Source organism: Salmo trutta, chromosome 15 (genome assembly GCF_901001165.1).
Source record: "Salmo trutta chromosome 15, fSalTru1.1, whole genome shotgun sequence".
Taxonomy (NCBI): domain Eukaryota; kingdom Metazoa; phylum Chordata; class Actinopteri; order Salmoniformes; family Salmonidae; genus Salmo; species Salmo trutta.
In genome coordinates, this window is record NC_042971.1 from 22,657,526 (window position 1) to 22,682,839 (window position 25,314).

Genomic DNA, 25,314 nt, shown 5'->3' on the forward strand with positions numbered 1-25,314 from the left:
ACAGCAGACAGACAGAGGTGATAAACAAGACATATACACTCAGGTCCAAAATTATTGGCACCCTTAATAAAGATGAACAAAGACTGTATAATACAGTTCAAGTCGGAAGTTTACATACACCTTAGCCAAATACATTTAAAGTCCGTTTTTCATAACTCCTGACATTTAATCCTAGTAATAATTCCCTGTTTTAGGTCAGTTAGGATCACCACTTTATTTTAAGAATGTGAAATGTCAGAATAATAGTAGAGGATGATTTATTTCAGCTTTTATTTCTTTCATCACATTCCCAGGGGGTCAGAAGTTTACATACACTCAAATAGTATTTGGTAGCATTGCCTTTAAATTGTTTAACTTGGGTCAAATGTTCCAGGTAGCCTTCCACAATCTTCCCACAATAAGTTGGGTTAATTTTGGCCCATTCCTCCTGACAGAGCTGGTGTAACTGAGTCAGGTTTGTAGGCCTCCTTGCTCGCACACGCTTTTTCAGATCTGCCCACAAAATTTCTAGAGGATTGAGGTCAGGACTTTGTGATGGCCACTCCAATACCTTGACTTTGTTGTCCTTAAGCCATTTGGCTACAACTTTGGAAGTATGCTTGGGACTCATTGTCCATTTGGAAGACCCATTTGCGACCAAGCTTTAACTTCCTGACTGATGTCTTGAGATGTTGTTTCAATATATCCACATAATTTTCCTGCCTCATGATGCCATCTATTTTGTGAAGTGCACCAACCCCTCCTGCAGCAAAAGCACCTCCACAACATGATGCTGCAACCCCTGTGCTTCACGGTTGGGACAGTGTTCTTTGGCTTGCAAGCCTCCCCCTTCCTCCTCCAAACACAACAATGGTCATTATGGCCAAACAGTTCTATTTTTGTTTCATCAAACCAGAGGACATTTATCCAAAAAGTACAATCTTTGTCCCCATGTGCAGTTGCAAACCATAGTCTGGCTTTTTATGGCGGTTTGGAGCAGTGGCTTCTTCCTTGCTGAGCGGCCTTTCAGGTTGTGTCGATATAGGACTCGTTTTACTGTGAATATAGATACTTTTGTACCCGTTTCCTCCAGCATCTTCACAAAGTCCTTTGTTGTTGTTCTGGGATTGATTTGCACTTTTCACACCAAAGTATGTTCATCTCTAGGAGACAGATCGCGTCTCCTTCCTGAGCGGTATGACGGCTGCGCGATCCCTTAGTGTTTAAACTTGCATACTATTGCTTGTACAGATGTATGTGGTACCTTCAGACATTTGGAAATTGCTCCCAAGGATGAACCAGACTTGTGGAGGTCTACAATTTCTTTCTGAGGTCTTGGCTGATTTCTTTTGATTTTCCCATGATGTCAAGCAAAGAGGGACTGAGTTTGAAGGTAGGCCTTGAAATACATCCACAGGTACACCTCCAATTGACTCAAATTATGTCAATTAGCCCATCAGAAGCTTCTAAAGCCATTACATCATTTTCTGGAATTTTCCAAGCTGTTTAAAGGCACAGTCAACTTAGTGTATGTAAACTTCTGACCCACTGGAATTGTGATACAGTGAATTATAAGTGAAATAATCTGTCTGTAAACAATTGTTGGAAAAATTGCTTGTGTCATGCACAAAGTAGTTGTCCTAACCGACTTGCCAAAACTATAGTTTGTTAACAAGAAATTTGTGGAGTGGTTGAAAAACGAGTTTTAATGACTCCAACCTAAGTGTATGTAAACTTCCGACTTCAAACTGTATATATTACAAATACTGTCCTATATTGTATGCTCCCAAAAAAAAAGGGAAATATTTTGTACTAAATACAATTGTTCAGAGAGATGGATTTTTTAATACCTCACCTTGCGAGGATAACGACACTGAGCCTTTTTCTCAAATGTTTTATGAGATTGGACACAGTGATCTTAGACCATTCCTTCATACAGAATCTTTCCAGATACTTGAAATCCTTCCTCTGCGGTAATGGACTGCCCTCTTCAATTTTCAATAGTTGACCTTAAGAATGGCCCCAGGACAAGTGGAAGCAAAATATCCCTAGAACACCAAAGATCCATGACCAAATTGTACAGAAGGTATGGGATTCTTTTCTGCATATGCATCTTTCTTTCGAAGCAAAACTCACCACTGATGTGCGTGGCCAAAGAGCTCTATTTTCATGTCATCTGACCAAAGAACCGGTTCCAATCAAAGTGCCAATGCCGTTTAGCAAATTCCAGGCATTTACATTTGTTAGATGACATGTAAGAGCTCTTTAGCCACGCACACAAGAGGGGGGTTTGGCATTGAAAGAAAGATACATGCAACCTAAAGTTAATACAATATATAGGGAATTGAAAAAGTATTCAGACCCCTTGACTTTTTCCACATTGTTACATTACAGCCTTATTCTAAAATTGATTAAATAAAAAAAAATCCTCAATCTATACATAATACCCCATAATAACAAAGCAAAAACAGGTTTAGAAATTTTTGCAAATGTATTACAATATAACAAACTGAAATATCTTATTTACATAAGTATTCAGACCCTTTCCTATAAGACTCAAAATTGAGCTCAGGTGCATCCTGTTTCCATTGATCATCCTTGAGATGCTTCTACAACTTGATTAGAGTCCACCTGTGGTAAATTCAATTGATTGGACATGATTTGGAAAGGCACACTCCTGTCTATATAAGGTCCTGCAGTTGACAGTGCATGTCAGAACAAAAACCAAGCCATGAGGTCGAAGTAATTATACGTAGAGCTCCGAGACAGGATAGTGTCGAGGCACAGATCTGGGGAAGGGTACCAAAAAGATGTATGGAGCATTGACAGTCCCCAAGAACACAGTGGCCTCCATCATTCTTAAATGGAAGAAGTTTGGAACCACCAAGACTCTTCCTAGAGCTGGCTGCCCGGCCAAACTGAGCAATCGGGGGAGAAACCTATGGTCACTCTCACAGCGCTCCTCTGTGGAGATGGGAGAAACTTCCCGAAGGACAACCATCTCTGCAGCCCTCCACCAGTCAGGCCTTTATGGTAGAGTGACAAGACGGAAGCCACTCCTCAGGAAAAGGCACACGAAAGCCTGCTTGGAGTTTGCCAAAAGGCACCTAAAGACTCTCAGACCATGAGAAAAAATATTCTCTGGTCTGATGAAACCAAGACTGAACTCTTTGGCCAGAATGTCAAGCGTCACGTCTGGAGGAAACCTGGCACCATCCCTATGGTGAAGCATGGGGGTGGCAGCATCATGCTGTGAGGATGTTTTTCAGCGGCAGGGACTGGGAGACGAGACAGGATCGAGGGAAAGATGAACAGAACAAAGTACAGAGAGATCCTTGATGAAAACCTGCTCCAGAGCACTCAGGAAATCAGACTGGGGTGAAGGTTCACCTTTCAACAGGACAACAACCCTAAGCACACAGCCAAGACAATGCAGGAGTGGATTCGGGACAAGTCTCTGTATGTCCTTGAGTGGGCCAGACAGAGCCCGGACTTGAACCCGATTGAACATTTCTGGAGAGACCTGAAAATAGCTCTGCAGCGACACTCCCCATCCAACCTGACAGAGCTTGAGAGGATCTGCAGAGAAGAAGGGGAGAAACTCCGTAAATACAGGTGTTTGTAGCGTCATACCCAAGAAGACTCAAGGCTGTAATCGCTGCAAAAGGTGCTTCAACAAAGTACTGAGTAAAGGGTCTGAATACTTATGTAAATGTTATATTTCATTTTTTTTTTTTTAATTGATACATTTGCAAAAATATCTAAAAACCTGTTTTTTCCTTTCTCATTATGGGGTATTGTGTGTATGTAGATTGATGAGAGAAAAAAAAAATTAAATCAATTTTAGAATAAGGCTGTAACATAACAAAATGTTGAAAAAGTCAAGGGGTCTGAATACTTTCCGAATGCACTGTAGCTCAGAATTTGTATAATTTCTTTTATACAGTCTTATTTGTTCGTCTTTATCAAGGGTGCCAATCATTTTGGACCTGACTGTATACTACATTGACCATTTATCACAAATATATTGGACATATACAACAAATATACTGTATTTGCCATATTCTACAAATATATTGGTTATATGTTGTGTACTACACATATAAATCACGCATATTATATACTGTACATATATTACCTAGCTTGAAACAATGATTCCCAGGTACAGCACTGCAGGGCTTCCAAGCTGCTGCTACCCACTCACTGCAGTAAGGCCGGCACCTACCTCAGCCTTCCCAAAATAAACTGGTGGGTTCTTGCTGAGAAAAACAGGCTGCTCTGCTACACACAAAAAGCATCAAGACTGTGGGCTCAGAGGATTCATATGACAGCAGAGTGCCAGCGAATGGCTGTCCAAATACACACACAAAATAGCACGGAGACGCTTGAAATCCCTTGTATAATTTTTCATAGATAACTCGTGTATGCTTTGTCCATGTATAGGATGATACGTCACTGTATAACACAAGGCCTATACTCTGTCACTGAGTATCACTCAAAACACAAGTATGTAGGGTGTCCAGTCAAAAATGCATATATTGACCAATGGGTCCGAAGCAATTTTTTTTGTTGTTATAATATACACACATACACACACAGTACCAGTCAAAAGTTGACACACCCACTCATTCCTGTGTTTTACTTTATTTTTACTATTTTCTACATTGTAGAATAATAGTGAAGACATCAAAACTATGAAATCATGTAGTTACCAAAAAAGTGTTAAACAAATTATTCAAGTAGCCTTGATGACAGTGTTGCACATTCTTGGCATTCTCTCAACCAGCTTCATGAGGAAGTCACCTGGAATGCATTTCAATTAACAGGTGTGCCTTGTTAAAAGCTCATTTGTGCAATTTCTTTCCTTCTTAATGCATTTGAGCCAATCAGTTGTGTTGTGAAAAGGTAGGGTTGGAATAAAGAGGACAGCCCCATTTGGTAAAAGAAGTCCATATTATGGCAAGAACACCTCAAAAAAGCAAAGAGAAATGACAGTCCACCATTACTTTAAGACATGAAGGTCAGTCAATTCAAGAACTTTGAAAATGTCTTCAAGTGCAGATGCAAAAACTCATGAGGACTGCCACAAAAGGAAGACCCAGAGTTACCTCTGCTGCAGAGGAAAAGTTCATTAGAGTTAACTGCACCTCAGATTGCAGCCCAAATAAATGCTTCAGAGTTCAAGTAACAGAAACATCTCAACATCAACGGTTCAGAAGAGACAGCGTGAATCAGGCCTTCATGGTCAAATTGCTGCAAAGAAACCACTCCTAAAGGACACCAATAAGAAGAAGAGACTTGTTTGGGCCAAGACACACGAGAAATGGACATTAGATGATTGGAAATCTGTCCTTTGGTCTGACGAGTCCAAATTTGAGATTTTTGGTTCCAACCACTGTGTCTTTGTGAGACACAGAGTAAGTGAACGGATGATCTCCACATGTGGTTCCCACCGTGAAGCATGGAGGAGGTGTGATGATGTGGGGGTGCTTTGCTGGTGGCACTGTTGGTGATTTATTTAGAATTCAAGGCACACTTAACCAGCATGGCTACCACAGCATTCTGCAGCGATACGCCATCCCATCTGGTTTACGCTTAGTGGGACTATCATTTGTTTTCAACAGGATCATGACCCAACACACCTCCAGGCTGTGTAAGGGCTATTTGACCAAGAAGGAGGGTGATGGAGTGCTGCATCAGATGGCCTGGCCTCCACAATCACCCGACCTCAACCCAATAGAGATGGTTTGGGTTGAGTTGGACCGCAGAGCGATGGAAATGCAGCCAACAAGTGCTCAGCATATGTGGGAATACACTAAGACTGTTGGAAAAGCATTCCAGGTGAAGCTGGTTGAGAGAATGCCAGTGTGCAGAGCTGTCATCAAGGCAAAGGTTGGCTACATTAAAGAATCTAAAATATATTTTGATTTGTCTAACACTTTTGGTTACTACATGATTCCATATGTGTTAATTCATAGTGTTGATGTCTTCACTATTACTCTGCAATGTAGAAAATAGTAAAAATAAAGAAAAACCCTTGAATTAGTAGGTGTCTAAACTTGTGACTGGTACTGTACATAAAACTGTGCATAGAGGTTGGGAAATAAAATGTCATAGGAAAAAAATATCAAACACAGAAAACAAGTCACTAACATGTCAGGACATCCATCATCCACCCAAGCCTGTGACAGAGTAAATGCAGAAATAAAATGACAATATATTCAGTTAATTTGGTACCAACTAATTTTTGCATATAATGCAGAAGAAAAGAAAAGCTGAAATTATATCACACTATTACATGCTGACCAGACCCAGACGCGTCGCATACGCTAATGTTGCAAAATAAATGTACACATACATGTCATTAAATCATTGTACCCATACTGCTCGCGAGCGTCTGCATAGCTAGGCGCTAAAATAGAACTTGGTTCTATTTGTGATGCTTGACGCGTGGAAAGGCCTGCATCTCCCATCTCGTCATTGGTTTTTAGGAGCATATACCATCTCCTCATTGGTTTTCAGGAGCATATACCCACGTGGGTGATTGAAAGATGAACTGAGGTCAACACTCCAGTCCAGTTGGTTGTGGTAATGCACCTTAAAGTTGGTTGCGAACCAACATATAAAGTCCAAAGAAGAAGAAGCCAGAAGGAGGAGAGATGACTAGAAACAAATTCAGTTGACAATTTTATCTGTGGATTAATTGTCGGAGTAGAGGACCTTGTGCATTTCAGGTAAAATATCAACCCAATGTTTATATCCCAGGACAAATTAGCTAGCAACAGCTAGCTAGCTAAATTGCCATAAATGTTTAATGCTTTTCGACCTATCCCAAATTAATATAATTGGTTCAGTGTTTGTTTTGACATTTCAACCTGCTTGTCCTGATCGTGTCTGGTGTGGGTGGACAAAATCAACTTGCAGACGCGCTGTCTGGTCCGCATGTTACACTGTAATATATACATACTGTAAGGACTTACGATGTGGTCATCCATTTTGCTAATTTGGTTTTCATCACTTTCAGACATTCATTTGGTGACATGTTTAGAGGTCAGCAAGGTCAAAGTTCATGAACCTCAACCTCACACCTGTAGCCTATTCAGTGAGGTTAAAAGTTTCTAGCTCAACGTTCTGTAACGTATTTCCGTTCCTGAACAGACTCTGGGCCATTTCACCACATTGGTAGGGGAGGACGGAGGGGTTAAAGCATCGAAGTTGTTCTACACTGACCTCTTCAGGTTCTGAGCACTTTCGGGTTGGTACAAGAAACTGAATTGGTCGGTGGGGTGCCCGCCGGCCATTCTCGGGGCAATGCTAGTGTAGGAGCGGAGGAGGAAATGGCAACGCAAATCTGTGAAAATGAACAAAAGAACCATGATTATAACAGAAGCAGAGAGACTGGGAGAGAGGTAGCAGTGAGAGGGTATGACTGCAGCATAAGCAGAGAGATGGAAGGAGAAAGAGAGACATTGAGGGGGGAAGGAGAAAGAGGGGGGTAGACAGAAGGGGTAAAGAGAGAGAGGCGGAGAAAGAGCGAGAGAGATAGGTCATGATAATTGAACAGAAGAAGCCAAGGTAGGTCACCTCTAAAGTAGAAGCACAGAGCACACATACAGCAGCATGATGGATGTGCAAATGCAAAAAAACTGTGGGTGGAAGGAAACCAAACAAAGCAATGTAATTTAATGATCCATGACACTTGAAAGCCATGCCACCAGAGTGTACCAATAGCTTATTTAAGCAATAAGACCCGAGGAGGTGTGGTATATTGCCAATATCCTATGACTAAGGGCTGTTTTTAAGCACGACGCAAGGCAGAGTGCCTGGACACAGCCCTTAGCCGTGGTATATTGGCCATATACCACAAACACCCAAAGTGCCTTGTTGCTATTATAAACTGGTTACCAACGTAATTAGAGCAGTAAAAATAAATGTTTACCCGTGGTATATAGTCTGATTTACCACAGCTGTCAGCCAATCAGTATTCAGGGCTCGAACCACCCAGTTTATAATACTGTATATACCATACATCTACGTAGATCTGATCCCATCCATGATAATACCTTGATATTTAGCACAGCCAGGTTAGAAGGTCAATGTGATGATTTGCACACTTCTGATAACCTACCTTCAGAAGAACCTCCAAGAATTACACTCACCCTATCACTTCTCCTTTTAGTAGCACACACCACTGAGATCAACACTTTAATAGATGTAGAGGAGAGACGACTGGAGTGTAGAACTCAATTGCACACCAAGCTCCGGAACTTTGTAGGAGCATTGTGGGAGCGTTGTAGCGTAGCCGTGCATGATTGGAATGCATTGCAGCCAGGACTACTCCACTCCTGATTGCGGTGGGCTGTCTGTCGCCAGGCCCCATGTATCGAACACAAGAGTGCCTCCAAGAAGGAGATAATTAATTCTTAACTTCTCTCCCTGACGGCAAACAAGTGTTTACCAGCCATGGGAAGCACGACACAGAGGCTATTCTAGTTTCCTCAGACACTGACACTTGGATCAAGGTAAACAAAATGGCAGAGCAAGAGGGAGAGTGTGACTTATGATCGAGTCAAAACAAACAATGTCTTCCGAGCTCACTCCATAGTTTCTTTTTCGTTGAGGTCCAGTGCTGAATCCTCAACTATAAGTGATGAGAAATTAGTAGAATTGTAAAGTAGAGATTTGTCTCTTTTGACATACTTGGCTGTACCTATGGAGACACAGCTACGACCCTACAGGTTAAGAGCCGATAGGCATCCTAGGTAGGGCTGTTGTGGTGACCGTATTACCGCCACACCGGCGGTCACAAGTCATGAAGGCAGTCAAATTCCATGTGAACATTTAGTCACGGTGATTAGGCTTCTCCAAGTTCTGATGCTGCTGCTTATCATTAGCAGCCTACCAAACTTGCTAACTGCCTGGTACTCAGCACTCCATTGTCCCTCGAATCACTCTGACATCAATGCAAATGTAATCGAAAAACTAATCCAACACTTCATGAGAGCCCATGAGCTCATGTTGCGCAACATTTCTATAGGCTATGCAATTGCGAAAGAACAGAGTGATGCCCACTATTAAAAATACAAGGATTTCATCAGCTTTCTATAGGCTAAGCCTACTATATTTATTTCTAAACTTTCCTAATATTAAGCACATTGCTTATAATTATTTACAACAGGAGTATAGCCTACCTGGCTGGCATGAAAATAAATCATGGGGAAAAGCATCCTCCATTCGCTATTTAAGTGCATAGATGACATGTATTTTTTCCGCTGCCATTGTTTCGATACAGGTGCATGATAACGGTCCATTCTAAATCAAAACAAATGTAAAGATAAGATTAAAATCAAGAATAGTCTGATGGGTGACAATTCTAGCCGATCACTTTTATATTGTCACTTGTGAATGATGCCCAGCATAAGAAAAAAATCATAGTCGTACACCTCTTGTAGCCAAGCCCATATGCTTATATTTTAAGAAGGTTTGTATCACAACTAAAGTGGCCAAATAACTTCTTAAAATTAAGCACATTAATGCACTTCACAAGGGGTGTAGAGCCTAACTGGCATATATAAGCAGCGTGTGAGTTTCAAGTTCGGGGAAGATAATTTTCACGGGGGGCCAGTACAAAAAAAATAAAAAAATGCATGAAATGAATTAAATGTATGCATTCATCCAGTCGCTCTGGATAAGAGCGTTTGCTAAATGACTAAAATGTAAATGTAAAAGCATTACATTCATAATTGCATTTGCGGACACTTTTGTTATTTTTTTCACTAATGGAACATTCACGCTTATAGCCTACTAACGTGTGCATTGCTGCGTTTATAATGTGAAGAAATAGCCTAATAGTTTATCAACATTTGAAGCTAAAAGTTCTAATCTGTTGCATCAGCCATATTGCCAAAAAAAAAAACGTTTTTTTATATTCTAGTGGTTGTACTAATTTGGGATCTATCGCATCCCACAACTGTCCCAGAGTATGTTTGGAATATTTATTTCTCACACAGAATAGAATAGGTCGACTTCTGTACTATGGGGGATAGTAGATTGACATAGGCTAGTGCTTTTGCTGTTTGTTAGGTCTACTCATCTTGTTGGCCGACGAAAAGTAAATGTGAACAGTTCTTCCAATATCTTCAATATGCACCTTGGAATTGGATAAGAACACGCACAGTTGCGTCCCTGGTGTGTCTGACTTGTAGCCTGTGAGAAAAACCCAATCATGTGACTGAGAGCCATGTGAGTGAGAGCCATGTGAGTGAGAGCCATGTGAGTGAGAGCCATGTGAGTGAGAGAGGCTTTGTATTGCGCAGCACACTCAGGGAGAAGGGCACAACGCAGCACTCCGGGCCGCAAAAGGCATGGATTTTTTAGGGTGCGTTATGGCCACAAAGGGGATGTCGCTTTAAAATTCGAGGCATTATCAAGTGCTTGTCAAATTGTGAATGAAAGACTGTACAGCCTGCACAAAAAACAAAGCAGAGCTCATGCCTTTCATGCAACTTTTTAAAATCATCATTAGAGTTGCATCATGCAGCCTTACAATGTATTAAAATTCAAAACATATAGGCCAACGTTTGTAGAACAAGTAAAGTTACATGAATAACTCTAAATTAAGCATATCGGAGTACCTATATCTTTGTTAACCGCTCAACACAGAATAGCCGCATGTGCACACTCCCTCAAATCGTTTGGAATTGTTTTAAATATATTTTATTCAGCTTTGTTCAATTGTATTCTTCATACTATAAAACAATATAAAATAATGCCATGGAATTACAAACAAATCTTGTCTGAAACATTAACTAGTGTAGCCAACAGCCATTTGGCATAGCCACATCAGGACCTAGCATAAGGACAACTCTATGCTAGGGCCTTGCGATATGACAATATATATCGTGTGACGATAGACGTTTTTCTATCGATTATTTAGTTGTGTCGCAAATCACTCTTTACGGCAATATTTTTCGTCAATTGGACGACGCTTTGCACGTGCCGTGTGGAAGGAAATTTGTAACACAAACAAACATGGAAGAGAGTGAACGTGGCAGAGCACAGAGACACGGAGCTCGTACCTAAAAGAGGGGCTACTTCGGTCGCATGAACATGGTTTGGGTATGAAAATATGCCGCAGGCCGGTCCCAACAACAGGCTCAAACACCACTAACCTCTTACCACCTACGCAAGAATCATGTGAAACAGTACGGAGAGAGTCTACGGATGAGACCCCAAAAAAGTACAGTCGAGTGCTCAAAACAAACCCCCGACTCAGACGTTGCAAGAGGCTTTTGCCCACGGCACACCATATGGCAAATAATCACGAAGATGGAAGGAGATAACAGCTGCCGTTACAACTTATATCTGCAAAGACATGGCCCCAATTTACAAGTTTGAGAAACGGGGGTTTCGTGAGTTGGTGCCAACACTCAACCCAAGGTACCAAATGCAAATTGAGATGTGACACGTATTAATGCCAAAATAACATGCCAAAACAGGCAAGCCCCCCCCCAAAAAAAGAAATATAAAAGCATATTTTAGGGCTATATTTGAAGTGTTTTCTATTTACCTTTTTAGATTTTATACATTCATAGTTTATATTTCGTTAAATTTTTAATTGACAACTTGCACAGGTTCTAAATAAAATAAATAATCAAATATGAGTAAGTACCTTTTTGTTTGTTGAGAATAATTCAAAATGTAATTAGAAATAGGCTAAAGGCCTAATAGGTTAAAGGCCTATACAGTCGTGGCCAAAAGTTTTGAGAATGACACAAATATACATTTTCAAAGTCTGCTGCCTCAGTTTGTATGATGGCAATTTGCATATACTCCAGAAGTTTATGAAGAGTGATCATATGAATTGCAATTAATTGCCAAGTCCCTCTTTGCCATGCAAATGAACTGAATCCCCAAAAACATTTCCACTGGATTTCAGCCCTGCCACAAAAGGACCAGCTGACATCATGTCAGTGATTCTGTTGTTAACACAGGTGTGAGTGTTGACGAGGACAAGGCTGGAGATCACTCTGTCATGCTGATTGAGTTCGAATAACAGACTGGAAGCTTCAAAAGGAGGGTGGTGCTTGGAATCATTGTTCTTCCTCTGTCAACCACAGTTACCTGCAAGGAAACACGTGCTGTCATCATTGTGTTGCACAAAAAGGGCTTCACAGGAAAGGATATTGCTGCCAGTAAGATTGCACCTAAATCAACCATTTATCGGATCATCAAGAACTTCAAGGAGAGCGGTTCAATTGTTGTGAAGAAGGCTTCAGGGGGCCCAAGAAAGTCCAGCAAGCGCCAGGACCGTCTCTTAAAGTTGATTCAGCTGCGGGATCGGGGCACCACCGGTACAGAGCTTGCTCAGGAATGGCAGCAGGCAGGTGTGAGTGCATCTGCAGGCACAGTGAGAAGACTTTTGGAGGATGGCCTGGTGTCAAGAAGGGCAGCAAAGAAGCCACTTCTCTCCAGGAAAACATCAGGGAGAGACTGATATTCTGCAAAAGGTACAGGGATTGGACTGCTGAGGACTGGGGTAAAGTTATTTTCTCTGATGAATCCCCTTTCCGATTGTTTGGGGCATCCGGAAAAAAGCTTGTCCGGAGAAGACAAGGTGAACGCTACCATCAGTCCTGTGTCATGCCAACAGTAAAGCATCCTGAGACCATTCATGTGTGGGGTTGCTTCTCAGCCAAGGGAGTGGGCTCACTCACAATTTTGCCTAAGAACACAGCCATGAATAAAGAATGGTACCAACACATAATCCGAGAGCAACTTTTCCCAACCATCCAGGAACAGTTTGGTGACGAACAATGCCTTTTATAGCATAATGGAGCACCTTGCCATAAGGCAAAAGTGATAACTAAGTGGCTCAGGGAACAAAACATCAATATTTTGGGTCCATGGCCAGGAAACTCCCCAGATCTTAATCCCATTGAGAACTTGTGGTCAATCCTCAAGAGGCAGGTGGACAAACAAAAACCCACAAATTCTGACAAACTCCAAGCATTGATTATGCAAGAATGGGCTGCCATCAGTCAGAACGTGGCCCAGAAGTTAATTGATAGCATGCCAGGGCGGATTGCAGAGGTCTTGAAAAATAAAAGGTCAACACTGCATCAACTTCATGTAATTGACAATAAAAGCCTTTGACACTTATGAAATGCTTGTAATTATACTTCAGTATTCCATAGTAACATCTGACAAAAATATCTAAATACACTGAGGCAGCAAACTTTGTGGAAATTAATATGTGTCATTCTCAAAACTTTCGGCCACGACTGTACATGTGGTAATTTTATAAACTATTTATTCATTGAATTTACAGAAAATGTGCTATATCGTGATATGTATCGTTATCAGGATATGAGATTTTGGCCATATCACCCTGCCCTACTCTATGCTATTCTTTTCTTCTGAAATAAACAACATTTTCTACATATCATGCTTATTTAAAAGTGTCTAAAATATATAATGGGTTCATTGTGAAGGTGTAGGCTACATTACAAGTACAGTTGAAGTCGGAAGTTTACATACACCTTAGACAAATACATTTAAACTCGGTTTTTCAAAATTCCTGACATTTAATCCTAGTAAAAATTCCCTGTGTTAGGTCAGTTAGGATCACCACTTTATTTGAAGAATGTGTAATGTCAGAATAATAGTAGAGAGAATGATTTATTTCAGCTTTTATTTCTTTCATCACAATCCCAGTGGGTCAGAAGTTTATATACACGCAATTAGTATTTGGTAGCATTGCCATTAAATTGTTTAGCTTGGGTCAAACGTTTCAGGTAGCCTTCCACAAGCTTCCCACAATAAGTTGGGTGAATTTTGGCCCATTCCTCCTGACAGAGCTGGTGTAACTGAGTCAAGTTTGTAGGCCTCCATTATGCCACAACTTTGGAAGTATGCTTGGAGTCATTGTCGATTTGAAAGATCCATTTGCGACCAAGCTTTAACTTTCTGACTGATGACTTGAGATGTTGCTTCAATATATACACGTCATTTTCCTGCCTCATGATGCCATCTATTTCGTGAAGTGCACCAGTCCCTCCTGCAGCAAAGCACCCCCACAACATGATGCTGCCACCCCGTGCTTCCCGGTTGGGATGGTGTTCTTCGGCTTGCAAGCCTCCCCCTTTTTCCTCCAAACATAACGATGGTCATTATGGCCAAACAGTTATATTATTGTTTCATCAGACCAGAGGACATTTCTCCAAAAAGTATGATCTTTGTCCTCATGTGCAGTTGCAAACCGTAGTCTGGCTTTTTTATGGCGATTTTGGAGCAGTGGCTTCTTCCTTGCTGAGCGGCCTTTCAAGTTATGTCAATATAGGACTCGTTTTACTGTGGATATAGATACTTTTGTACCCGTTTCCTCCAGCATCTTCACAAGGTCCTTTGCTGATGTTCTGGGATTGATTTGCACTTTTCGCACCACAGTACGTTCATCTCTAGGAAACAGAAAGCATCTCCTTCCTGAGCGGTATGATGGCTGCGTGGTCCCATGGTGTTTATACTTGCGTACTACTGTTTGTACAGATAAACGTGGTACCTTCAGGCGTTTGGAAATAGCTCCCAAGGATGAACCAGACTTGTCTAGGTCTACAATTTTTTTCTGAGGTCTGGGCTGATTTCTTTTGATTTTCTCATGATGTTAAGCAAAGAGGCACCGAGTTTGAAGGTAGGCCTTGAAATACATTCACAGGTACACCTCCAATGACTCAAATTATATAAATTAGCCTATCAGAAGCTTCTAATGCCATGACATCATTTTCAGGAATTTTCCAAGCTGTTTAAAGGCACTGGCAACATGGTGTATATAAACTTCTGAACCACTGGAATTGTGATACAGTGAATTATAAGTGAAATAATCTGTCTGTCAACAATTGTTGGAAAAATGACTTGTGTCATGCACAAAGTAGATGTCCTAACCGACTTGCCACAACTATAGTTTGTTAACAAGAAATTTGTGGAGTGGTTGAAAAATGAGTGTTAATGACTCCAACCTAAGTGTATGTAAACTTCCGACTTCAACTGTATTTATTAGACTTTTTTAAATGGCTTGTAGGCTATGTGTGGAAGCCAGGAGATGCTAAATGTGTTTATGTTAATTAAATTGCCAATTACCGTGAGACCGACCGTTATTTGCTTGACAATCACCAGCTGACAAAATTGTGACCGCCACAGCCCAAATCCTATGGGCATGTTACAGAGTCATTGTAGACTCCAACACACACCCTTTGGCAGCCTCCTCGACAGGGTTCAGAGGTACAACATTCCTAGAGAACAACTCCGACATTCCATCATTCCACAGGAGGAGGCCTACGGAACAGCAGCAGAGAATTCTGTACACGTATTCCAGAAGATCTCCCCATAGAAAATAACCCTGTGTCTGTCAGCTCCTCAGCTCTGCTTCAAAACACAGCACACAAATGAAGGGAAGGGATCAAGTGAACATGTGGAGGTTAGAGGAAGAGAGAAAGACAGGAAAGGAGTGAACCCATGACGTCAGCGGTAAAGAGGTTTGAGGTTTTTTTGTGCCTCCTTTACTACAGCAAAACAGAGCAGTTACAGGAACTGCAGGGCTGTGGAGAGAGAGTTGGGATTACGATGCATCCGAAATGGCACCCTATTTCCTATATAGTGCACTAGTTTTAACTAGAGCCCGCATAAAACCCGCCAAGGAATCGCAATTCCTCTCTCTCCTCAATTTTGAGAATAGAAACCATCTCAAGATGGCTCTCCTCCCGGAGAAAATTATTCCTCAGCCAGCCAGCATTCAGCCAAGAGACTTCTCTATTCACTGTGAGCCTGCACGCCTCATAACTTCGAGGTGTGTGTGTGTGTGCATGCACACTGAGTATACCAAACATTAGGAAAATCTTCCCAATACTGAGTTGCACCCCCTCATCGGGGCATGGACTCAACCCACAGGGATGCTGGCCCATGTTGACTCCAATGCTTCCCACAGTTGTGTCAAGTTGGCTGGATGTCCTTTGAGTGGTGGATTATTCTTGATACACACGGGAAATGGTTGAGTGTGAAAAAAATCAAGCAGCGTTGTAGTTCTTCACACAAACCAGTGCGCCTGGCACCTACTACCATACCCTATTCAAATGCACTTAAATGCTTGTCTTACCATTCACCTTCTGAATGGTACACATACACAATCCACATCGCAAAGCTTAAAAATCTTCTTTAACTTATCTCCTCCCCTTCATCTACACTGATTGGAGTGGATTTAAAAAGTGATATCAATAAGGGATCAGTGTTAGCAGTTGATGTTACTCTTCAATAACACAGACCCCAAAGAAAATCAGGGGGAGAAACATAGGAAATATTCTTACAATAGCTTTCACCTGGTCAATCTATGTAATGGAAAGAGCAGGTGTTTTTAAATGTTTTGTAAAGTCAGTGTATGTGTGTGAGAGTGTCTATACTTTGTGTGTGTGTGAGTGTGTGCACTTGTGTGTGTGAGTTGCAAATGCAAGTGTGTTTGCTGCTGTTTGTTTGGGTTGTGCGCGGTCGACAGTATGAGTGTGTGGAGACTTGTTTCAGCGGCCCAGGGCTACCTAAGGTGAGAGAGAGTTCAGATTCCCTCTGACATCTGTCCCCGAGGACCGAGCAACGAGCCAATCAGCTTCCTACTGCCTGGTCCAATCCTCCTACTGACCTGACCCCTCCCCTTCACTCCGCGATTACATTTCCCCTAAGTACAGATCAATGATCAGCTCCCCTTCTTCCAATCTTAACCTTAACCTTAACTATTAGTGGATAAAACTTCATAGCAACTTTATAGCACTGCGCCTTTCACTACAAACAGCCTGGCCACTGGCCAACAACACATTAATTACAATATACTATGTACATATCCAGATAAAGGACTTGCAGAAAAAACAGTTTTAACATGACATGGTGGAACAGAGTAGGCCTTAGTCATTTTTACATTTGACATTTTAGTCATTTAGCATATGCTCTTATCCAGAGTGCATACATTTTCATACTTTCTTTTGTATTGGTCCCCCATGGGAATCGAACCCGCAACCCTTGCATGCTCTACCAACTGAGCTACACGAGACATGAAACGATTAGTCATTAAAAACGATGAGAAACGGTGTATCATTAACGAAGAAATCAGCCATTTAGACACATTAAAACATTAACACGGGAACAAGTGCCTTTCCACAGATATTGGAGCGTCTCCACATCTCTGTGGTGTTTTGTCTCACTGCCCTCTGGAGCCCGGCAGATCACACAGCAGCACCCGCACTCACAGGACGGTGGCGCAGCAGATTCGCCCCGCGCGACACAATACTCAGCCACAGTCCACAGCGTTCACCTGGAACATGTTCGGCAGACCACAACGAAGTGGAACTGGACCGTTCAGGTACAAATATGTTATGTAGATCAAACATGCCTCTGACGGGTAGAATGGGGATTCATGTCATTTCTATCTAAAAATGTTCCACAATGTTTGCCTATTGAACATGGCCCTGCTGCACTGAAGGATGTCTTCAGGTTCATGACCGTGTGGGGCATCATGTTTGATGTGACTTTCAGTCCTGTGGTGAGGACAGCATGAGCCTTTTCACACCAAACTACCAGACTACAAATCCCACAATTCCCTGCATTGTCAATGCGTCTGTTCACAGTGTCCAGTGCTAACCCAATGCAGTCATCTCTGTTTGTTTGGAGTTTTCATTACATTTTTACAAGTCATCTCTGTAGATTTGCTTTATGGTAGATGTGAAACAAACTAACAACAAAAAAGCAGATTGTGACATTGAGATATTAAGCTAGACTAGTCTCGGTGCCTCTGCCCTAGGCCTTGCTGCATGACTCAGTGAGCTTTGGAGATCCCCCATCAGCCTCAGGTAAACCAACTATAAAGACACATACACAACGTGGAGAGATAAAGTGGGATATAAATAAAACATTTGAAGAAAAAACAGCGAAGAAAAAAATCCTCAACATCCCTGGGGTGTCTTCAAAGACAGAGACAGGGGAATTGTTCAGTTGGTCATAGCCGCGGGCATGTTGGTTCATCACTCTCTCTCGTTCTCCTCTATTGGTCTGCTCAGTCATTATTTTCTCTCGCTCCCTCCCTTGTGTTGTTGGTAAAGGCAGGGAGAGCCCAAGGGGTGATTGTGAAGCACATCCATGGTTTGATAAAGCCAGGAGAGGCAGGAGGAGTGTAGTGGGTTATATCACTGCAGATACAGTACTTGGCAATTGAAAACAACATTGAAAGTAGTTGATATACCCCCAAATCTCGATCTAGCTCTTCCTGTAAGCTACATCGGTTAACTGTAGTATCTGCAAGTATAAGTAACTGCAAGTGTAGCTACCAGTGCACAGTGAAAGGGATAGATCTCAAATACAGAAGCTTGCTTCTTTTTTTGACACTAAATCTAAGGCAAAAGAGACAAGTCTATATGGATTCTGAGGTTTCATCAATCAAAATCAACAATATAAAGATGACACTCATGCCAGTCCATCCTGTCCTTCCAGAACAACAAAGGGGTGTTACCAACCCAACACAAGGGGTGCATCCAAAATGGCACCCTATTCCCCTAGCCCAAGGGTGCCATTTCATATGCACCCCTTGTGTTGTCTTACTAACATCCCCTTAAGGCTCCCCATAGGGCTCTAGTCAAACGTAGTGCACTATGTAGGGATAGGGTGCCATTTCAGATGCACAAAGGTGGCAAGCCTACACAGGCCTAAATCATGGTTTTAAAGTCCTAAAGCAATGTGCACTGTCAATAAACCAACATATTTGGTTTTGTTAATGATTGTTCATCCTCTCTAAAGCAGCAGCAACATTTTCAAAATGTGAATTGTTTGGATGTGCAACAGGCTATTGATCTTTTCCTTCATAATGAAAATCACACCTACAATATTTGTGGTATTATTCTTATTCTCGTTATATTGTAGTGTTATTACAATATCATTTTTATTATGCATGCTTATACTATGAATATTAGGCTTTTTATTATTATCACTGAATAGCTTAGATTTGATCATAGGCCTATTTCTTACCTTGCACAAAGCACAATTTTCCCACCTAGGCCTATTGTAACTTCATAGCTAGTGAAGGGGCTATTTTGCAATCGTACTAGCCTACTTTCCAAAAGCATAATCACCACCGCAAACAGAGAAAAGTAATAAAAAACATTTCCCCAGCAGCTATTACACGCATAGGTCTACAATACATCAATGAATGTCATCTCTTGTCCTTTATCAAACTGAAAGATTGATCTGGATTCAGCTGATGTGAGAAAGTGAAATAAATAGTTTCCCCTGTCTGTCCTCTCTATCTGTGGACGCGGTCCTGAAATAATTACAGAGCTCAGAAATGTACTTGTTTTTTTTTATGTCACACATTCAACGTCCCGACACCATTTTGAGCAGCACGAACCTTTACCAACAGCCGAAATGCTGCTGCTGCATGAGTAGGAAAAATGTATAGCCGGGACAAGAGGTCGGCAGCAATTCCTTTGCACCCACTCCAAGTCCCTGTCATGTTTTACAATGCATCCTTTAGATCCAAAGCCGTTGCTACCGCCATAAGGCTATATTGTTGCACACATCAAGCCGCATTGCTACACACAAACACTATTGTCTTGTTTTCTTTGCCCTTGGATCTATGGCGTGCAACGTGTAGCCTAGTCTATCCATCTGTAATATTTTCAACCATGCATGACCATTACATATTTTACATATGCATAGCAAATCTATATCTTTACATTCTCAGGACACATCTGTCTAAAATATTCGATCACGTTATAATATCAAACTCACCAAAATGTCAAAGTGGATTTGTTATCGTGGTGCACCTTGCCTTTAATTCTATGCTGAGTTCGGTGTTGTCACTGTTTTCCCTTGATCAGTGCTGGCAGTTTTCTCCAAGGTTTACTTCGGTGGGTTCTCTAAGTGGCGTTTTGGTAACGTCGACATCCACACAAAGTGGGGGATGGGAATATTGAGAGAGCAAAGGAGAGGTATCAGAGTGGCAGTAAAACCACAGAGTTTCTAAACCCAGAGGCGCAACATCGCGATACTTCCGGGAACGCTTGCGAAGCAGACCAGGCCGGTGTTTGTGAAGTCATTTAGAGAAGTTATATACAAACTGACAAGCTTTCGTCAAAAACAACTTTATGTTGAAGGAGAGCCTTGATTTGACGGTCTGCATATGCGCAGTTCAGCGCGAGACGACCGTTAGAGCGGATGACTGTTTATGCGCATGATCTTAGCTAGCCAACGTCGCCAGAACATCGCCTACAAGCGTTATCTATTGGAAAATCAGTTTCTGTCTTCATATTGTACTGTCTTGGGTACAACCTTGCAAACACAATGGGAGGAACTTTTTCTTATAGGTGAATGTCAAACAGGGACCAATTCAGAAGTCTCGCTACCAGAGGAGGCTGGTGGGGGGAGCTATAGGAGGACGGGCTCATTGTAATGGCTGGAATGGAATGAATGTAAGGGTATCAAACATATGGAAACACCATATTTGACTCCGTTCCATTTATTCCACTCCATTTAATTATCAGGTAGACCTGAAAACCAGCAGGCTCCGGACCTTGTAGGCTAAGAGTTTCCATACCTTTGCCCTATAGAATGAGCATGACAATAGCAGGAAGGTTTTCCTATAAGAAATATTGGAGATTTGTGCCAGATGACTTTGCAAAACATACTTGGCATACCAGCCTTTTGAGCTCTGTTGTGTTTTCACTATTGCCATGGCAATCATAATAGCACTATAATATGTTTTGTATGCGAATAACAAACAGTGGGAGTCCCACTTTTTTTGATAGTTTGACTGAGTTTAATAGAATCAGACAAACATGGCAAGACAACAGAAAACCAAATTCTAACCTGTTTTTTATTTTACTAATCAAATCAAATTTATTTATATAGCCCTTCTTATATCAGCTGAAATCTCAAAGTGCTATACAGAAACCCAGCCTAAAACCCCAAACAGCAAGCAAAGCATGTGAAAGAAGCACGGTGGCTAGGAAAAACTCCCTAGGAAAAACTCCCTAGAAAGGCCAAAAACCTAGGAAGAAACCTAGAGAGGAACCAGGCTATGAGGGGTGGCCAGTCCTCTTCTGGCTGTGCCGGGTGGATATTATAACAGAACATGGTCAAGTTGTTAAAATGTTCATAAATGACCAGCATGGTCAAATAATAATAATCATAGTAGTTGTCGAGGGTGCGACAAGCACGTCCGGTGAACAGGTCAGGGTTCCGTAGCCGCAGGCAGAACAGTTGAAACTGGAGCAGCAGCATGGCCAGGTGGACTGGGGACAGCAAGGAGTCATCATGCCAGGTAGTCCCGAGGCATGGACCTAGGGCTCAGGTCCTCCGAGAGAAAGAAAGAAAGAGAGAATTAGAGAGAGCCTATTTAAATTCACACAGGACACCGGATAAGACAAGAGAATACTCCAGATGTAACAGACTGACCCTAGCCCCCCGACACATAAACTACTGCAGCATAAATACTGGAGGCTGAGACAGGAGGGATCAGAAGACACTGTGGCCCCATACTAGGCAAGTCAGTTAAGAACAAATTCTTATTTTCAATGACAGCCTAGGAACAGCCTTGTTCAGGGGCAGAACGACAGATTTTTACCTTGTCAGCTCAGGGATTCGATCTTGCAACCTTTTGGTTACCAGTCCAACACTCTAACCACTAGGCTACCCTGCCACCCCATTTATGCAATCAACCACATCCCAAATTCTGCTAGTACTTGCTTATTTCAACTAAAAAACAGATAAAGCAACACCTCACGGCACAACGCCTCTCCCCTATTTGACCTAGACAGTTTGTGTGTATGTATTGATATGTAGGCTATGTGTGCCTTTAAAAAACAAATTTGATGTAGTTCTGTCCTTGAGCTGTTCTTGTCTGTTAATGTTCTGTATTATGTCATGTTTTATGTTTTGTGTGGACTCCAGGAAGAGTAGCTGCTGCTTTTGCAACAGCTAATGGGGATCCTAATAAAATACCCCAAAATACCAAACTTAACAACAACTCAAAAGCCTCAGCCCCAGAAAGCTACCAGGTGATTAATTAAACGGACAAAAACATGCAACAGAATTTAGGGCCAAGCTTTACAGTGGCAACTGAAGATAAACACACCAGACAAATAATCTATTAAGTTAACTTAGCTAGTTTGGTGTAAGGGTTTGATGTGAGGTGAGCTAGCAGCAGGTACAGTTGAAGTCAGAAGTTTACATACACTTAGGTTGTAGTCATTAAAACACGTTTTACCAACAATCCACACATTTCTTGTGAACAAACTCTAGTTTTGGCAAGTAGGTTAGGACATGTACTTTGTGCATGACACAAGTAATTTTTCCAACAATTGTTTACAGACAGATTATTTCATATATAATTCACTGTATCACAATTCCAATGGGTCAGAAGTTTACATACACTAAGTTGACTGTGCCTTCAAACAGCTTGGAAAATTCCAGAAAATGATGTCATGGCTTTAGAAGCTTCTGATAGGCTAATTGACATCATTTGAGTCAACTGGAGGTGTACCTGTGGATGTATTTCAAGGCCTACCTTCAAACTCAGTGCCTCTTTGCTTGACATCATGAGAAAATCAAAAGAAATCAGCCAAGACCTCAGAAAGAAATTGTAGACCTCCACAAGTCTGGTTCATCCTTGGGAGCTATTTCCAAATTCCTGAAGGTACCACGTTCATCTGTACAAACAATAGTACGCAAGTATAAACACCATGGGACCACGCAGCCGTCATACCGCTCAGGAAGGAGGCGCGTTCTGTCTCCTAGAGATGAACGTACTTTGGTGCGAAAAGTACAAATCAATCCCAGAACAACAACAAAGGACCTTGTGAAGATGCTGGAGGGAACAGGTACAAAAGTATCTATATCCACAGTAAAACGAGTCCTATATCGACACAACCTGAAAGGCCGCTCAGCAAGGAAGAAGTCACTGCTCCAAACCGCCATAAAAAAGCCAGACTACGGTTTGCAACTGCACATGTGGACAAAGATCATACTTTTTGGATAAATGTCCTCTGGTCTGATGAAACAAAAATAGAACTGTTTGGCCATAATGACCATCGTTATATTTGGAGGAAAAAGGGGGACGCTTGCAAGCCGAAGAACACCATCCCAACCGTGAAGCCGGGGGTGGCAGCATCATGTTGTGGGGGGTGCATTGCTGCAGGAGGGGCTGGTGCACTTCACAAAATAGATGGCATCATGAGGAGGGAAAATGATGTGGATATATTGAAGCAACATCTCAAGACATCAGTCAGGAAGTTAAAGCTTGGTCGCAAATGGGTCTTCCAAATGGACAATTACCCCAAGCATACTTCCAAAGTTGTGGCAAAATGGCTTAAGGACAACAAAGTCAAGGTATTGGAGTGGCCATCACAAAGCCCTGATCTCAATCCTATAGAACATTTGTGGGCAGAACTGAAAAAGCGTGTGCGATCAAGGAGGCCTACAAACCTGACTCAGTTACACCAGCTCTGTCAGAAGGAATGGGCCAAAATTCACCCAACTTATTGTGGGAAGATTGTGGAAGGCTACCCAAAATGTTTGACCGAGGTTAAACAATTTAATGGCAATGCTACCAAATATTAATTGAGTGTATGTAAACTTCTGACCCACTGGAAATGTGATGAAAGAAATAAAAGCTGAAATAAATAATTCTCTCTACAATTATTCTGACATTTCACATTCTTAAAATAATGTGGTGATCCTAACTGACCTAAGACAGGGAATCTTTACTAGGATTAAATGTTAGGAATTTTAAAATATTTTTTTTAATGTATTTGCTACGGTGTATGTAATATTCCGACTTCAACTATAAGTGTTAATTTGCAGAGAGCACAGTCTTCTGATGTCTATTGACATTTGCAGACCCTGCAGTCTAATTCTGCTTTTATCACCACAAGTAATGTGATATGCTTGTGCATTTTACAGAATGACCTGACTTGAGCATTCTGTCCTAGAAGCCATATAATTGCTTGCTGTCATAATAATGTTCATAACAGATGACAGCTGATATGGTGACAGCTAGTTATTTTACAAGTTGGCTGATGTTTTACCAAGCAAATTTGCTAAACCACACATTGGTTTGTGTCATCATGATTGTTGAGATAATTGTCAAGACACTAGCTGTCATGAATGTTATAGACATATGATATGCGTTGTGTAGCCCCTTTGGACAGAGGGCTTTCCAAACAGCTAGAAGTCAGTGTTATTTCAGGCAGGCCAGTGGATTGGGTTAAAGAAGGCCTGTTATCTTAACCGGACAGGAAGTTGATGGGCTGTGTCTAAAAACACTTACACTCTAAACATAGGGCTACTGTCACCAACATCTAGTACCATTGACCTCTAATTGAGTAATAGTCCCAGTATCCTACAATATCCTACAGAACACACTAGTAGAGAAATGCATTTGGTGGGCTATGATGAATGTTGAGGGACTGTCATGTTATGTAATTTAATGTCATGGAACTCAGTGGGTCACTGCTGACTTTGCTGACCATGATCTTCAATACAATAGTGTGTGGTACTGATAGGGGTAGGAATAGGACCATCTAGTGGCCACGGAGTGTACAGAGAGAATAAATAGAGTCCGGTTCAAGGTCAAACCCTGAGACAGGGGCTTCAGTTTGGTTTGGTAAGGTATGCTGACATACCCTAGCTCAAGACCAAAAAATGTAAAAGTAGGCTACAAAAATGTAGACTAAATCATTCCAATCCCGATTAAATCACTCGGAGAGAAGCTGTCAGCCTGCGCCCCTTTCTCTCACTTTAAGAAAGCAGAGCGCAGAGACAGTGCCAGACAGTTTGCTTTGCTGGTCAGCCGTTTGTTGCTTTGAATTTGAACTCAGCCAGCTGTTTTATGCACTGGTTACTTTCACATTGATGTTGGCATAGGCAGCACATCCAATAGGCTAGAAGATAAGCTTCCCCTAAAGTACATTTTATTAAATGTACCAAAATTAGCTATATCAATTCAAAATTAGCTATATCATTCAAAATATTAGACCAGAGAGTATGATTTGGCCACAGAGGATCATTAGCTTTAGATTGTTTTAAGTGCGCAATTTGGGGCAGTGTGTGAATCAAATGGCCTACAAAATAGCTGATTGATTGTTGAGTTGCAGCGGTCAGTGAAAGGCAGTTAAATAGGCCAATTGCAATATTTTACAATACAATCATAAGAAAAACAGAGTTTAGAAAGCAAATGGCTATTGCTGAAAAGAGAAGACAAAGAAAATACTCAAATCTGTCTCTAGTAATCAAAATTACCAAGTCCCAATTGAC

At 41.5% G+C, this 25,314-nt stretch overlaps 1 protein-coding gene across 3 annotated transcripts in view; it reads right to left on the bottom strand.

The window, feature by feature from the left end:
- The window catches only part of LOC115148636 (protein FAM168A), a 75,015-nt gene extending 54,844 nt beyond the window's left edge, over window positions 1-20,171 (bottom strand). For 2 of the 3 annotated variants that reach the window (XM_029690709.1, XM_029690707.1), the window contains exons 1-2: window positions 19,792-20,171; window positions 7,210-7,330 (exon numbers count right to left, since the gene is read on the bottom strand). In XM_029690709.1, the coding sequence (XP_029546569.1) occupies window positions 7,210-7,280 (71 nt within the window). In that variant the 5' untranslated portion in view covers window positions 7,281-7,330; window positions 19,792-20,171. The remainder of the gene's footprint in view (window positions 1-7,209; window positions 7,331-19,791) is intronic. The other variant, XM_029690708.1, reaches the window with a different exon arrangement.
- Window positions 20,172-25,314: the final 5,143 nt, after the last annotated feature.